Source organism: Acanthochromis polyacanthus, chromosome 19, assembly GCF_021347895.1.
Source record: "Acanthochromis polyacanthus isolate Apoly-LR-REF ecotype Palm Island chromosome 19, KAUST_Apoly_ChrSc, whole genome shotgun sequence".
Classification (NCBI taxonomy): domain Eukaryota; kingdom Metazoa; phylum Chordata; class Actinopteri; family Pomacentridae; genus Acanthochromis; species Acanthochromis polyacanthus.
Genome location: NC_067131.1, coordinates 29,609,990 through 29,626,431, shown reverse-complemented (window position 1 = coordinate 29,626,431; position 16,442 = coordinate 29,609,990). Strand labels below are relative to the sequence as shown.

Sequence of the window (16,442 nt, the reverse complement as noted above, 5' to 3'; positions counted from 1 at the left end):
GACCAAAAAGTACTAAATTAGTCGAGAAAATTGAAGCAAATATATTGTGCTGTAACTATAGCTGCAGAATAGTGTGTTTCTTGCTTGCTTAGTCCAACAACCACAACACTGGATTTGGGTTGTTGTACTGACGACTTCTAAAATCATGTTGTATTAAAAAGGAAATATATTAAAAAAAATAGGAAGACAAATCTGCAACATTTCTGAGATATTTCTATTATATAACACTTGTTAATACAAATCAGACTTGGACGACTTTATTAATCCCTGGAGGGAAGTTAAGTAGCTACAGCAACAGCATGGATATTCAATAAAGAGGTAAACAATAATACAACATGGAATACTGATTTTAAAAATCTAAAATCTAATACAGAAAATAAATCTAAGGAATGTCCAAGAGTGACAGAATGTGCAAAGGGCGTAAGAATGTGTGGATAATTTTACAGACATAATAAATGAATTGACTGTAAGCTGTGAGCTCAATTAATGAATGTGATTCCCTGCAATTAATAAGAAGAACTTAATAGTTTACTGATTTTTTTCGTTTCTAATCGAGTCATTTTATGTATCGTATTTTGAAATAGGTACCGGATGTAGAGATTGCTGCAATAGCTGCATTAACGCTCGCTTAATTAAAGGGTGGCTGCAGTTCCAGAGAGTGGCCGCTCGATGACGGTAAATCACCGCGATTTTACCACATTAGTTTGTGCTGTGATTGGATTTCTCGCTTCATCGCTCGCAACAGGTGTAATTTCATTTGTTTCCATCAAAATAATCTCGTAGACTATCTTTATTTGGACGTTTTTAGTGTTTATTACAGAAACGCTTTTCCCCGCCCGGCCTCCGTCCTTCCTGATGTGGGTGTGGACACAGATGACTACACAAATAATGGCGGAGAAGCTGCCAAAGTCTTCCTCCTGAAAACAGTTTCACGTCGAACATAGTTTCACGTCCCTCTTCCGGCTGCGGAGCGTAGCTGGCATGCTGTGTCAGGATGGGAAATCTGTTTGGGAAAAAGAAACAGACCCGAGTGACGGAACAAGACAAAGCTGTTCTGGTGAGTAGCACGGTTAGCTAGCCAGCTAGCTAGCGTTAGCATGCTAACCCAACTGTTGGTGTTAGCATCGTTAGCATTGCCGTTCTGTCCCGTCAGCAGAGTTAGCCGCGCCGAACTCAGACAAGAATTCCGCTAATTTAAGCATTTTTGCATGTCAGGAGTCGCGTACAGATGTTTTTATCAACCACAACCAATATTGTTTACATTCTTTAGGAAGTTCTCTTTAATTCGGCGTGAGTGTTTTGAGAAAATAACTTAATCGTACACAAGTCTACATTAAAAACAATCAATATAGAGCTGTGGAAAGCCAGAAAAACATCTAAAATTGAACAATTGTGATAAAACGTTGCTCACTTATTTGTTTGCGGATGTTACCTGAGGAGCCTAACGTAAGTCTGATTTTGATATTTTAGTAAAATAACTTTTAACTACTATTTATTTCAGATTTTAGCTACAGTATCTAAATACAGAACAACACAAAGCTGCAGGATTCATAATTTCGCCTGATGTCTACCTGAGTATGAATTGTGGGGTTTTTTTGGGCAGCAACTGAAGCAGCAGAGAGATAAGCTGAGGCAGTACCAGAAGAGGATCAACCTGCAGCTGGAGAAGGAACGGCTTTTAGCCAAGCAACTGCTGAAGGATGGCAAGAAAGAGTGAGTATTTAAAAAAACAAACCAAACAAAAAGGAGAATTCATGTATGATGAGACAAGATCTTCACACAAGAAGATCTGCGTGCATTCTCTTTGTAGAATGACAGCAGCAGACACAGAATAGTCTGGATTTGACAACATCTAAAACCTAAAATCATTATTAGTTGATTATAAATGGGCGATTGTTTCCATGTGCAAATGTTTTAGCCAATAAAAATAATCAAAGATGGTTTAATTTGATTTATATATTGCAGTAAAACTTAAAAATCTAATCTAGATTAAACAGCTGTGATGTTTGGATTAATTTTACTGCCTCAGAATGAGGCATCAAAAATGCCCAAAACATTTCAGCTAATAATCACATATTCTGATTTATGACAATTCCTCTGTTGGTGATCCACGTCGAAGAAAAACTCCACAGTTCATAAAACTGAGCTGTTTACTAGGACTTGCATGCAACAAAGATACCCTTTACACAAATGGTTGTCGTTCAGAAAATTTTACCAAAATAAGAGAAAAAGGTGGGAAAAGCATAATCACACACCCTCATACACCTGGATCAAATGAGACAATTGAACATTTTCAATCATCCAGTTTAAGTGCAAAAAATAAAACTACTTGCTTAATGGCTACCATAAAAATTAAATATATTTTCGCACCCACTTGTGCATACTATAAATACTGCTTTTATTTTCTCTTTCGTTCTTATTGTTTCACCGTGAACTCAAACTTCAATTCAAATGCGTTTTTCTCCTACACTATTTCCTGTTTTTGAGGCAATGGATTTTCCTTCCTTCTACTTTTCTTAGTTCAACTTTGAATATCAGAGTGATTTTTATTTTTCTGAAACAGCAAAGCACTCCTGCTGCTGAAGAAGAAACGCTACCAAGACCAGCTCCTGGACAAGACGGAGAACCAGATCAGCAACCTGGAACGAATGGTGAGGGAAAGGACAACAGAGAAGAGGTAACGCTCAGTTTGCAATGAAACTAACGCATCGTCTGGTTTCAGGTTCAAGATCTGGAGTTCGCTCAGATTGAAAGGAAAGTCATCGACGGGCTCAAAGTCGGAAACGAATGTCTGAAGAAGATGCACGAGGTAGGAGACGGAGTTTTCTGTTTTTTTAATGTGTCAAACCTGTGGAATGTTTAGGGCTGCAGGTATCGATTATTTCAGTAACCAAGTATTACGGCAATTAATCAGGTAATCAGCGCTTGGCATTACAGCATCATAAGAGGAAGTGAACGCGCTGTGCGACAGAAATAACCGTCCTGGTGGAACACAGGTCGACATCTGTGATGTATTAGACATATATAGTACAAGACACAGAAGAATGCTCAAATTAAAAAATGACACAAAAAGACACAAGGGGATGCTTTAAAAACTATAAAAAGGACAAAAAGACACAAAAGGATGCTTGTATAATTAAAAAATGACACAAAAAACACAAAGGGATGCTTAAATAACACAAAAATGACAAAACAATGCAAAAAAAAAACTACAGAATATGACATAAAAAATATGCTTAAATAGCTAAAAAAAAGACACAAAGGGATGCTTAAATATCTAAAAAAAAGAGGAAGAGACGCAAAAGGTCGCTTAAGTAATTAAAAAAATGACACAAAAAGACAAAGGGATGCTTAAATAACACAAACATGACAAAGCAATGTAAAATAACTAAAGAAAGGACACAAAAACATGCTTAAATAACTAAAACAAAATACTACAAAGGGATGCTTAAATAACTAAAGAAAAGACACAAAAACATGCTTAAACAAGATGACATGGTCATCAATATCCCCCGCCACGTGTGATGTCTATGCGTCTATATCCAAAATAGTGATCAAGGGCCATAACTCTGTTAAATATTATCGCACAGGTCTCATTTTCGAACTTGATCAAGGTGTCCATGGTGTGAAGCTACACACTAAATTTCGTAATCCTAGCTGTAATAGTTTCCGAGAAAAGCTGTCCCCTTCATGTCGGACGGACGGACGGACGGAGGTCAAACCTATATCCCCCTTTTCCACTTCGTGGAGGCGGGGGATAATAACTAAAGCAAAATACTACAAAGGGATGCTTAAATAACTAAAGAAAGGACACAAAGAATACTAAAACAGAGTAAAAAAATGACAAAAAGACTCAAAAGATGACTAAAATAACACAAAGATGCAAAATGACTCAAAAAGACACAAACATGTTCGGTTAATTTTGTGGAAAACGAGTCAAATGATCGTTAAACCTCCTGTTTGTGTGACGAGTTTGAAGCAGAAAGTCTGAGTTAAAGAAAGTAGAAAACCACCTTCAAACGTGTTAACTCTGACTGAGGTTTTAGTTTCTGTCGACTCACAAAGAAAGTCTGACTGTCTTCATAGTTCAGCCTCTGATCTGATAAACACTAGAAAAGCTGCTTCGGTTAAAATAGAAGCATCCCGGCAAACTTAAAATCCCCTCATAGTTTATTGGTTATAAGTCCATACAGGATGAAGTCTAGATCCAGTTAGTGACCCAGAGTCTAGTATGTAGTGGAATAAATGAAGGCTCCATTTAGACAATTGTAGTAATCAAATTACTCTAATGACTCGAGGAATCGTCTCAGCCCTAGTATGGTTTTAATTTATGGGATGTTTTTGACTTGGGTCATTTTTTTCATACTTCAGCAGCTCATATCTTTCTATATGATGCCCCAGAAGCCTCCAACTTTGCAAGTTATCATACAGTTTTGTTTAGAATAGGACAGAGTGGTCCTTGGGTCAACATTTCTAACATTTCTAGTAATTTTAGACCCCTAAAACCTACTTGTGAGTGTGTTTTTCTTAATTTTTAGCATCTTTAGAAGGCTCCTGTGGTCTGTAGAGAGTAGCTAGGAGGCTACCTGTGATGTCAGGTGGTTGCTGTGAGCTTGTCTGCCAAATTTCAGCCATCAACAATGTCTAGAAGCTGAGAAATAAGCAGTTAAATAGTGCAAAATCCTAGGCGAGGATTTAGGGGGTGGGTTTAAGTCCAAATTCCAGAAATTTGAAGAGGTCATAACTTTGGAACTAGTAGAGATAGAGACCTATAATTTTGCATGGAAAGTTCTATTGTAACTATCTTTCAGCACATAAAACCCTGAGAAAATTGTCAATGGTGCAGCAACCACTTTTCTGGAAGTTGTGTGTTTTCACATGAAATGACCCTCTCATCTCCTTCAGGTGATGTCTGTGGAGGAGGTAGAACGGATCATGGATGAAACCCAAGACGCCATCGAGTACCAAAGGGTGAGTCCAGCGTTATTATCAGGAGCATACAGGGTTATTTGTTTGCTTAATCTGCATTTTATTGGGGTACTGTCTGCAAACTTATGTTGAGACGGTAAAAGTGAAGAGTTTATCACAATTTTTGGGGAATTTCTAGAGCTAAATTCATCAGTTTTGGAATCAGATTTCAGTTTCTGAAGTGTCTGGGACTGAATCAAGTTGCTGCTAATGTCTAAACGTTGACGTTGACTCTGAGCTTGTTGTGTTTCTGCAGCAAATAGACGAGATGTTGGCCGGCTCCTTATCGCAGGAGGATGAAGATGCTGTTCTGGCTGAGCTGGAGGCCATAACTCAGGTTAGCCACATCAGGATGTCTGGTTTTATCAGATCAGACGTACATAAATCCATCTTCATTCTGATCCGTTTCCTCTGAAACCTCTCAGGGAGACGTGGAGCTTCCTGAGGTTCCTGCAGACAAACTGCCAGAAGTCCCAGAAGCTGCAGAGGAGAAGCCAGGTTTGTGGTTTTTATTCGTCTTAACTCGGATTCAAAACACCTGAAACCTCCGCAGAAAAAAGACAAACCTCAGTCAGATACTTTCAGTGTTTTCAGCTCTTATGTTTGAATGCTGGTGGGTCTTTTTAACAACCATCCTGCAGAAGGTTCTTCATCTTGTCAGCATTCCTTTCTGTTTTTTAAAATGTATGGAATTGTACATGTAAAGTCTCTGCACACATTTGGAAAAACAACTGATAATACAGAAGTCAACTAGTTTTGTTTTCTGAACCACATCACAATAAAACAAAACATTTTGAAGGATTTTAATATGAAATGCTTTTAATATGAAATGCTCAAAGATGGGATTTTTTTCCTATTACAACGCATCTATAATCAGAGGTTATTCTTCTGTCTATTTGTCTAATATTGGACATTTTAAATCAATGACATGATGAGAAATAACAATGAAACTTTCAGGTTTTTATCTTTAATAGTTCTTCAGATATTGTTGCTCAAACAGCCTCAAACTTGTGTGAAAAAACCTGCTAAAAATGGCAGTTTTTAGAAACAAAAATCTGCTAAAATATTTGAAATATGAAGCTAAGATTTCAGAGAGCATTTTAAATATCCAGTTAATGAGAAAAAAAGTTTCATCGGAGATGGTTGAACGGAAGGAACCTGATGATTTAAGGTGGAATTTAACTTCCGTACAATGAGTTTCATGCATTGAAGAAGTGGTTTTAAAGCACATCTCCATCCTCGTCTACCTTCTGTAACTCGGTGAATCCGTCTCTTCAGAGCGGGAACGTCCGAGGAAGAAGCCGGAGCGAGAGATGCTCGCTGCCTAGAGCCGTCACCGACCTCCTCTCGACGACTCGCCGGCTGCTGAAGTCCTTCACAATCCAACAAACCACACAAACATTTAGCTGGAGAGTTCGTTCTTGTTCTCCGATGAGGCGGAACAGCGTCGGCGGCCACGTCGGCGGCTTCCTCCATCCCATCCAGCGGCTGTTTGTCCTCACGTGAAGCCGGTCCGGTCCGGTTCACCGCGGCGTCCTGCAGAAACGCCGACTGGAACCACAAAGACCTGTGAGATCAGATCATTGTGCCTAACCTCCATCTGATTACCACTAAATCATCTTATTCTAACTGCATGGCTGCTTTTTGATTTATCAGGTTATCTTTGGTTTGTCAGCCTTTGAAGGGTCAGTTCAACCAAAAATACAAAAAGACATGCTTACCTATTTACCTGCAGCTGGTTTTATCTGGTTGTATTCTGGTTTATTTATTCCTTTATGCTGATGATATTGTGTTTTTAGGTTACCTCTTTGTGTCAATCTCCTGAATTTCTTGAAATTTGATGCAAAAATTCACTTAAATGTGAACAATAGCTGATTACATTTTAGCATTCAAAGGTAACTATGTCCTCACAAACCACACTTACAGCCGTAATTCACCATAAAACAGGAATTTAATACACTAATTATGATCAAATTTAGCTCAGATGTCTAAACAGGGTGCGCACATAGTAAGAAACCAGCAGCAATGTGGCGACTGCAGATCTTTGGTGGACAAAAAGTTAAACTAATCTCAACTTTGAGGTGATGAAAATGAGGCGTCTACCAATTCAAGCTAAGAATAGAATTGATACTGAGTCCAGCAAGCATCCTCCACATGGAAACAATGTCCACAATGTTGGTTCCTAGCATTTCAAATGCAACAACATTTAAAAAAACAAACAAACTGAAAAAACACGATCGGAACTCGTACGTAATGTTTTATCCGTAAACTGTGTTATGTGTGAACTTGAAGAAAGAAGAAACTCTGTAAGGATACGGTGTCATTGTTGAAGTGAAGCGTAGCTAGTTTCACTCTTTGACGTGGTTACCAAGGCAACCAGTACCCGTGACATCCTCCAGCAACCGTTTTATTTTTGGGAGGTGATCAATAAGATGAAATAATATAGTAACGACTTTTTACACCTCATTTAAAATTCAACTTTTTTTGATTTTTGGACACTTTTGGTTGTGACTTGGCAACAAAACTCTGAATCAGAAGGAGTGACTGTGACTATATTTCACATTTGGTTGGGTAAAGTCAGCTGTTACTGGTTCGGTGAGGATGTTAACTAATGAGACTTAATTCTGTAGTTCAGTTTTGCGGTTTCTTTCCTCGAGTATAGTAGAAACTTTGCGAAGAAGGAGGCCACAGCTGCGGTTAAAATGAGCTCATCCTTTTTTGGACATCTTCAGCTCTCTGTTTGTCCTCGATCATGACTTTTTTCTTTTCCTTAAAATCAAGTTTGCACTCGAGGCAGTCGGTTTGAAGTTTGTTGCAGAAATGAAGAAATTGACGAAGTTCCTGAATGAAAGAAGACCTTTGACCAGCTGAAAACCAGAATGCTGCAGAAGACGAATATCTTGAAGTTTTAAGTTTTGTGTTTTAAATCTGAATTCCAGCAAACACAGCCACACTTAGTGTTATGAGTCTTAACGGACATACTGTAGACAGGCGGGGAAATACAACTGCAAGGTGCTTATTGTAGTTTTTTTTATCAAGGTTTCAGATATAATCTCTGAATTTCTGCTTCCACCTGAATGCAAGACATGAACGGGATTTCATTTGTGACGCTCAAGGACTTTAAAAATTAGATTGAACTATCTCAATAGCAGCTTTTCTAACCAGAAGACTTAGAAATCAGCACAAAGCCTTACTTAGAACTGCTTTCTGCATGCCTGAATCCAACTGAAATGGCTTTTTAATGTTTGCTGCAGCTTCTATGTCAATATTAAGGAAAAAATCTGAAACCAAAAGGGAACGTTTTTGCATTGTACATGTTTGTTTTGGTTGAATGGTGGTGCCTTCTGTCTTTGCAATGCCAGAATACGTCTATTTAAGGTATAACTTTCACTAAAGATCTATTTCTGCCTCTTAAAAATAAAAAATCTGCAACAAAAACTTGTTTTTAAAAGAATGACTTGAGCTGGATTTCACAATCAGATAAAACTAGCTGCATATTTTTCTTGTAACTTGGGTGAACTGACCTTTTTTTTTGTAGAATTATTATTACTATTATGCTCTGTAAAGTCTTATTGTCTCACACTCCAGGCCTTATCTCCATCCGTGTTGCCCTTACCTGCCCCTCGCTGGAACTCTTCCCAAACTACAGAAAACACTTTGCGTCACTTTCACGAAATATTCGTCTCTGTCTGACCCCTTTTCGAGCAGCTTAGCTAATCTAATTCTGTGCTCCCCTTGTGGATTAGTTCAGTGTCATTGCAGAAAGGGCTAATCATTTCGTCCGTGGGCTTTACCTCTGCAGCCCAGACAACAGCTGGTAATCTCCTCCACGTAAGAACTTGACAGAATGTGGATCTTTACCCGGCAGTATTATTCACGCCGTAATTATTTTACTGCTCACGTCAACGCTCAGAGTCGCTTTTATAGATACGTGTTAAACCGCGTCAACAACGGTGGCCTACATCTGTACAGCTTAAGCATCTCTGAAGATCCATCTAACTAATCTGTAAATCAGTTAATCTGGCAGACAGAAAACACGATGACTAACGCTGTCAGGCAGCAAACCGCTCGCCTCCACGTGGAAGTCGTACCTCTATATCTCTCTCTGTATATTCTTTTTACAATAAAAGTGTTTTTTTTTTATTGTCTTCTGTTTCACTGCAGCTCTTCATTCAAATGTTACGATTTCATGGTTGAACACAAGGTGGCAGCAGAAGACAAACAGAAGTCTAGCTCCACTTGAGGCCTCTTAGTTTTTGGAAACAGTTTGTGTTTCCAGTTTTAGGATCACTGGGCACGAAGTTAGCAGCTTGAAGAAATGTTTCTTTAACTTTTCTCAGTTTGATGTTAAAAACAAGCACCTTTCAGATGAACTGTGCCTTTTACTTTCGACCAAGGTGCACTTTAATCACCCAAAAATCAACGTTGAATCTCACAAAAGCTCTTTTCTGTGTGTGGCTCTGCAGATGTGGTCAACATCTGGTGCCAAAACCTTAAAATCGGGAGAGTTGAGGTTATCATAGCTACAGATTGTACCTGTAGTTTTGGAATACGCATTGTACAAAACTGAACTTTAAACATTACAACTGGCTAATTGCAAAACCTGCAATATTGGAAATATGTTTTGCAGCATGTCTGACCAGAAATGGAACTATTGTGTCAATAGTTTTGGTAATTTATGACATTCTCCTTGATAGACAGTCTTTTGATTAGTGGCCTGACTGATTGTCGCCACCAATATTTGTCATTTTTCTAATTATTGACATTTTAATTGACTATTGATAAATTAAGTTCTGATGCAGCCTCCTCTCTCTGTCTGTCATCACTCTGATCTTAGAAATGTCTCCAAAGCAGCAAAAACTGAACAAGAATCACAAACCAGGATGTTAGCTACTCTAACAGTGGCTAAGGTGATGCTAGTGGCTTGGTTAAAGGCAGCTACAAACAAAGCAGAGTCTGGAAAACAATAATAAAGCTTTAAGACTTGGACCTTAGTGGGTGAAAAAACAGTGTTATGCATCATGTCTGACCCAGAAATTAATCTGTGTCAATAGTTGTGCTAATTTATGCTGCTCTCCTTGTCAGAAAGTCTTTCGATTAGGGATCGACTGATTGATTATTTCAACCTATATTTGGCATTTCTCCACTTGCTGGTATCTATATTTCATTGACTGATTATTGGTAAATTACATATCAGTCTGTGGTCTCAGAAATGTGTCTCGAGCAACAAAAACTAAACACAAACCGGCCGCTACTTTCACGGCGGCTAATTCTATGCTAACAGCTAGCAGCTAAATGAGAAAGCAGCCAAAGATGCTGAAACCTGAAACAGAAAGTGGTAAAAAATGAGTAAGAATGACAGTATAATGAGATTTAGACCTTAGTGGGAATTAAAAATGATAAAGCAGTGCAAATTTAAGACAGTAGAGAAGAGACAGTCTATAGTGTCCTAATGTAACCACTCCTGTTTCTATTTAACATCTTCAGTTATAGTCACCCTTATTAATGAAAAGTGTAGTTATGAATGACAGGTTCTCTGCTATCACATGCTGCTAAAAAATAAAATTTTTTGTTTCCAGATATCGGTTATCTGCCTTTCTCAATGGTCAATAATTGGTATCGGCCTTGAAAAACCCATATCGGTCGATCCCTACTTTTTATATGTAGTAATGTTCCATCACGTTTCAAATCTATTCATGAATCTCGAACAGGAGCAAAATAAAAGTACAATCCCAACAGTTCTCGAGTGTCCACATACCTTTGGTCATCTGTAAATGCTAGTTTTTTTTTCACCCATTAAAGCAAACACTCTAATAACACTTTGACCTTGATTTTCCATTGCTGTAAAGGCGATAAAAGCTTCTGTAACGTCAGAATAAAAGCCAGACATTAAATATTTCTACCCATAACCTCAAATTAGTTTCTCTGAACAAAGCCTGGGCTCTGACATTCCGGCATTTTGGGGCCTGAAATAGCCTGAATTGTCTTGAATTCACTCCACAGCGCTGCCCTCCTTTCTGAATGGACTCGCTCCACTCTGCAGCTGACTGCACTACAAGCCTATTTGCTGCCGCTGTGTGGGAGTGGGCGACGCACAGACAGGAACCCGATGAATCACAGACGTGGATCTGAGGCAGTAGAGAGGAGAGGGAGAAAAAGGACGATGGTGAGTAGGCTGGACGTGAAGGGCTGAGATCGAACGCTGCTGAATAGATGCTTCAGGTATGTAGGTGTGTAAACGTCCTGCCCACCCAATCCTGCCTCACGGTCGGCCTTGCCTACCTGTTGACACCCCCACTGTGGAACGAATACACTTAAGCCTATCTCCGGTTGTTGATGTAATCTCTAAAATCTCATCTGTGTGGATCAAAGTTACATTTTTAGAAAGTTACGTCCATGAAAATGCCTCTAAATGGCTCAGATGTAAGTGTGTGGATCTACGCAGTCCTCGTTTCTGTCTCCACTCACACTCTAAAACTACTCCACAATGACAACTTGTAATATCGGGGTAATTCAGCTATATATATACTGGAACCAGAAACCAATTCTGTAGTAAAATAACAATACAGAAAGTCAAACGTTACAAGCTGACAGGGTTGGTTCCTCAGATTTGTTGCGTATAGAACCCCAAAAACCTAAATCTCTGTTTTTAAGACTGTCATTGGCGTTCGTCTACATTTTAAAAGTATAAATGCTCATGATATGACTCCCAAAATATAAAAAACATCATATGAACATGGTAACAAGGTGAAAGAACTTCATTTTCAGTGGAGTTGATCTTTAAATGGCAGGTCCAAGTCAAGTCTTGTGCCACTTTAAGCAAATTCCCGCCAGTTCTCGTGTCCAAAAGGATAGTAAGTATAAGTAAACTCAGCTTATTATTTTACTGTTATTTCTAACCTCGTCTTTATGGTTTTACCTTCTATTTTCTTTAATTAACTGGCACATTTGGGGGTTACGTTGATGTTTCTATGTTGATTTATTTATTTTTTAAAATCTTTTAACTGTTTAGCTTCTATTTGAACTTACCATCCTTCTGTTCAGTGGTCTTCCTGAGTATTCTTTTTGCCCTGTCTGTAAAGCACTAAAAGGTGCTATGTAAATGAAGTTATTATTATCAATGTTAATCACTGATTACTTGACTCTTCCCAGCTGGACTTGTTTAAATCCATTCATCTCCTACTATCTAATACTGAGAGGAATTTGTCCAAATAATATGTCTCAACCCAACTTTCAAGCAACTTTTACCAAGAGGTGACAGAATCTATCTGCACCCGAACAGTGCGTCTAAAGATGTTCGACAACATAATATTATGTCTTGAACTTTAATCATCGCAGTCTGTTGTGTGAAATCAAACTTGTTTGTACTCATGCGAGACATATTTGAGGTAACTGGAGGATTGTAGGTCAAATAGTGGTAGGACATCCTCGTATTTTTGGCATACATTTAACATCTTGTGCACTGGGACATACACGCACTGTCAAAGGTTTTAGGACACTTTCTCTTTCCAATAAAGTAGAACCTGTTCTACAACTTTTAACAGGGGGTGTATCTACCAGATTTGGTACAGATATGCAGCACATCAGGCTGAACAAAAAAGTCAGTGACAGCCACATTCCAAACCCAACAGGAAGTGAGCTATTTTGCGTTGAATGTCAGATTTTGCCCATTTTTCTTTTTTCTAGAGCAAATTCCTCCTAGGGGGAAACTCCAATTCACCTCAAATTCGGCCAGTACATACAGGAGGCCTTAATGATCCAAAGTTATAAAAATCTTTTTCCAAAGTCAAAGGGCGTGTCCGTGACGGCCTCTGGAATTTTGATCCTTTGCCATGAAATTTCAAATGCTGTGTAAATGCCCTGAACATGCTCCAATCTGCCTGAAACTTTACATGTATGATCAGAGTCCTGCTCTGATCACATCCATATGATGAAATACACCCCCTGTCAAATGTTGTAGGACAGGTTCTACTTTATTTGAATGAGACAGTGTCCTAAAACATTTGACAGGGGGTGTACTAAATGTTTTTCTGGTGTATGATATTGTTTGGTCACCACCATCTTGGTAGTTCCTGATGCCTTCTAACTCCTAGCTCATCAAAAACAAAGCAAGGATACAATTTAAATGGGTATATTTTGCAAAATTGACCCCCTGTACTGTTGTCATGAATGGGAAAATTACCAATAGAGACCAAAACCGTTTGTCATACCAGGCTGCAAACATGTTTGTTCCTGCTGTAAATTTGGACATTTTAACATTGAGGTCCATGGAGATTGACTCACTTTTGCAGGCAGCCTCAAGTGGACATTTGAGGAACCGCAGTTTGTGGAAGTACCGCTAAAATTCACCATTTAAGACCAGTTTAAGGTGGCAAATTGTGATTTTATGAAGGTTTACTGTATGTGTCAAACTACAGTATGTCTTAGCTGGGTGTAGCCACTTACAAGATTGCTAGGCTAGCTGTTTCAACTTGTTTCCAGCCTTCATGCAAAGCTAAAAAGCTACTGCATGGATCTAACTTCATATTTTGGGTGCAATCCAATACTATATCATCTTTTGTGTGCCAGTATGTCCCAATACACAGTAAGTCAAAGGCAGCATTCGTGTTAAAATGCCAAACTGTTCCTTTAGGCAGTCAAGTCATAAGTCTTAAATTTCACGATTTGAGTTTCAAATATCTAGTCTACACCTCTAAATGTGAACCGAAGAGATTCCACACATGTAAATTGAGCTCTGTCAAGCTTTTTGTGTTAACTTTTGTCGAACAAATCTTAAGTCTGAGCTCCTTCAGTCTTTCACTCCGAATGTTTGAGCTTTGAGTATTTTTGTTTTCACTTGTCGAGTCATCCTTCAGGGAGTCATAGCTGCAGCCATATGAGTCAAGTCTCAGATTTTGTCATTTTATGTCTGACTCGTGTCCAAATTTGAAATCTACAGATTTCACAGCGAGTTTCTGGTTATGGGGTGAAAATCCAAATCAAGTCAAGTGGAAATTTTTCATAAAATTTCCATTTAAACCCGAGTTAATGGTGTTTTTTCACATATTAAGATGAATACATTTGAAAGTTGATTATTTTTTGTTGTTTTTTAGTCTTAATTCATCATTTTTGTGACTTTAAGTGTGACACGAGTCTCAAGTCTCCATCTCCTGTTTATTACTTGAACTAACCATGATTGATGATCAATATCTTAATTCATTTGCGTATCATTAAGGGTTGGCAGACGGCAAACATAACAGGAGCTTACATTCAATTATGGAAACTAATTGTGGGGATTGAATGCTCACAGAAGAGTGAATCGATAGCCTCGCTGACAGTGGGAATGTTTGCCGTTTGCTCGGGCGAACACCAAACATGCCCGATTGATTTTCACCGACCGTCTGCAGTTCGGTCTCGCCTTAATCAGATGTGGCAATCAAAACAAAATAAGTGTGTTCTGGTAGCGAGCCGTGGTTCCACTCTGTTATGTTCGCTACCGGCAGAACTAAAATATCTATTTTATCTCACTGAAGGGAAGAAAAACAGCCGTGACTGTCCTCCTTTTTGCCTTCCTTCTGTTATCTTCTGCTTTGTCTCTTTTTCGTACATTCAAAGGCCTTCAGATCGTGATGCGCCGCGATGTGTGGGATTCCCCAACCCACCATACAAGGCCTTTGAAGTCCAAGAAAATGTGGCTTCATCCCACTCATAGCAGGCAGAGCCCACTCAGCCAAGAGCCTCACAAATATAGAGCAAATATGTGCAGTTAAACTCTTGACTCTGGGTTTATTAAGTGGTGCACCGTCAAAAAAAACAACACTAAAACACCATCTTCCTGTACAGGGGGACAACTGAGCTGCAGGATTTAAATGCATGCATGTAAGAAGAGTATTGCATTATTACATGTTTGGATAGCTGTAGTGCATCAATGGCTGCTCCAGTTTCTTTGCAGAGATGCTCAGTCAGGTCTTGTGAATGGTTGTAGCAGAGGCGGCGTGGGCAGCGTGTGACACAGCGGAGCAGGCGTGGCTTCTTTAAATGCCATGCTGCATTTCTGGACTCGCAGCAAAGCACTGAGATGTCCACGTCAAACCGCCAGATGCTTTACGATCGCTTAGGGGTAATTTATGGTGATAATAGGTGGTGTTTTAATGGAATTATCAAGGAGAAAGTCATGTCATTCCATGCTTTTAGAGCCAAAAATCAGTTTGTCCTCCAAATATATGTGAATAATGCACTTTGCATGTTACATAATCTAGTGTTTTTAGCAGTGAATGCGACTGTTTGAATATTTTCTTTTCTATAAATTGTTTGTTTTTTCAACTACATGTCACAAAACATATTTGCAGGGTCGAAACTAATTAATAATGCTGCAGGTTGTTTGCCATATGGGTTATGTTCTGTATAATACTGTAGGGTCCTAACATTATCATTAAATTAGTTTGGTTATTTGACATGATAATACCAGTGTAGGGTCTCAGCCTTGCATTATGGTCAAATAAAGTTGCATTTTATACAATTACTGTTGGGTTTTATTCCATAATATGTACGGTAAACTTCTCAGATAAAATCCCACCAAAAGTAACAATATAGGATCTCAACCCCAATAATTGAACTTTTTGGGCTGATTTGTAACACCAGTCATACTATTTTTTAACTGGGAAGCACTGAGATGTCGACATCACACTGCCAGATGTTTTAGGATTACTTAGAGGTAATTTATCGTGATAATTATATCGGCTTGTTGAGAAACAGCAAGAATCATGAAGCCAAAGTGATGTTTTAATGGAATTAGCAAGAAAAATCCACATGACTCCAAGTCTTTGGTGCCAGGAATAAGTTTGTCCACCAAGTAAGGGGGAATAATGCATTTTGTATGTTATATAATCTAGCGTTTTTAGCAGTGAATGAGACATCTGAGTATTTTATTTTCTACAAAATGGTCAAATAAAGTCTGTTTTTTTCAATCATATATATTTGCAAGGTCAAAAATGTTACTTTACTGAGGTTATTCTTCCTAAATAATACAACCGTAGGCTCTTTGTCTTGCATGATAGCAAAGCAAAGTTGTATTTTTTATAATCAGTGGTGATTTTTTTTCTTAATATGTAAATTACTCAGATAAAATCATGACAAAAATACCAATATCGAGTTTTGACTCCACTATTTGAACTTGTTAGGTTAATTTCTAAAACTGATTGTGTATTTTGTGTTTTATTGGAAGCACTCGGCTGTTTTAATCGTGTATAAATATATGAAAAACAGTGACTCAACATATAACAAACGGTCTGATTAGTGCTCATTTAAGCAAAGAACAAAGCAGTGAAGTCACCTGTTGGCTACCAGGTGGGGGAAAAAAACTGCCATTTGGCCCCAGAAATCCGGTTCTTTCACCTGGTTTTATGATTAAAGAATATCAAAGTCATTAGATGAAGTATTTCTGTCAAAATATGTCTTATTATAACTCATCATCATGATATGGATCTTAGAGCACT

The 16,442-nt window shown here is 38.4% G+C and overlaps 1 protein-coding gene across 1 annotated transcript; it reads left to right on the top strand.

Annotated features, from left to right (window-relative positions):
* Positions 1-65: 65 nt before the first annotated feature.
* chmp6b (charged multivesicular body protein 6b) lies at positions 66-9,116 on the top strand. Its single transcript, XM_051939843.1, has 9 exons — positions 66-675; positions 809-1,057; positions 1,604-1,713; positions 2,564-2,651; positions 2,723-2,809; positions 4,906-4,971; positions 5,225-5,305; positions 5,394-5,466; positions 6,247-9,116. Exons 2-9 carry the CDS (start codon positions 995-997, stop codon positions 6,294-6,296), a joined length of 618 nt encoding a protein of 205 aa, XP_051795803.1. The 5' UTR covers positions 66-675; positions 809-994; the 3' UTR covers positions 6,297-9,116.
* Positions 9,117-16,442: the final 7,326 nt, after the last annotated feature.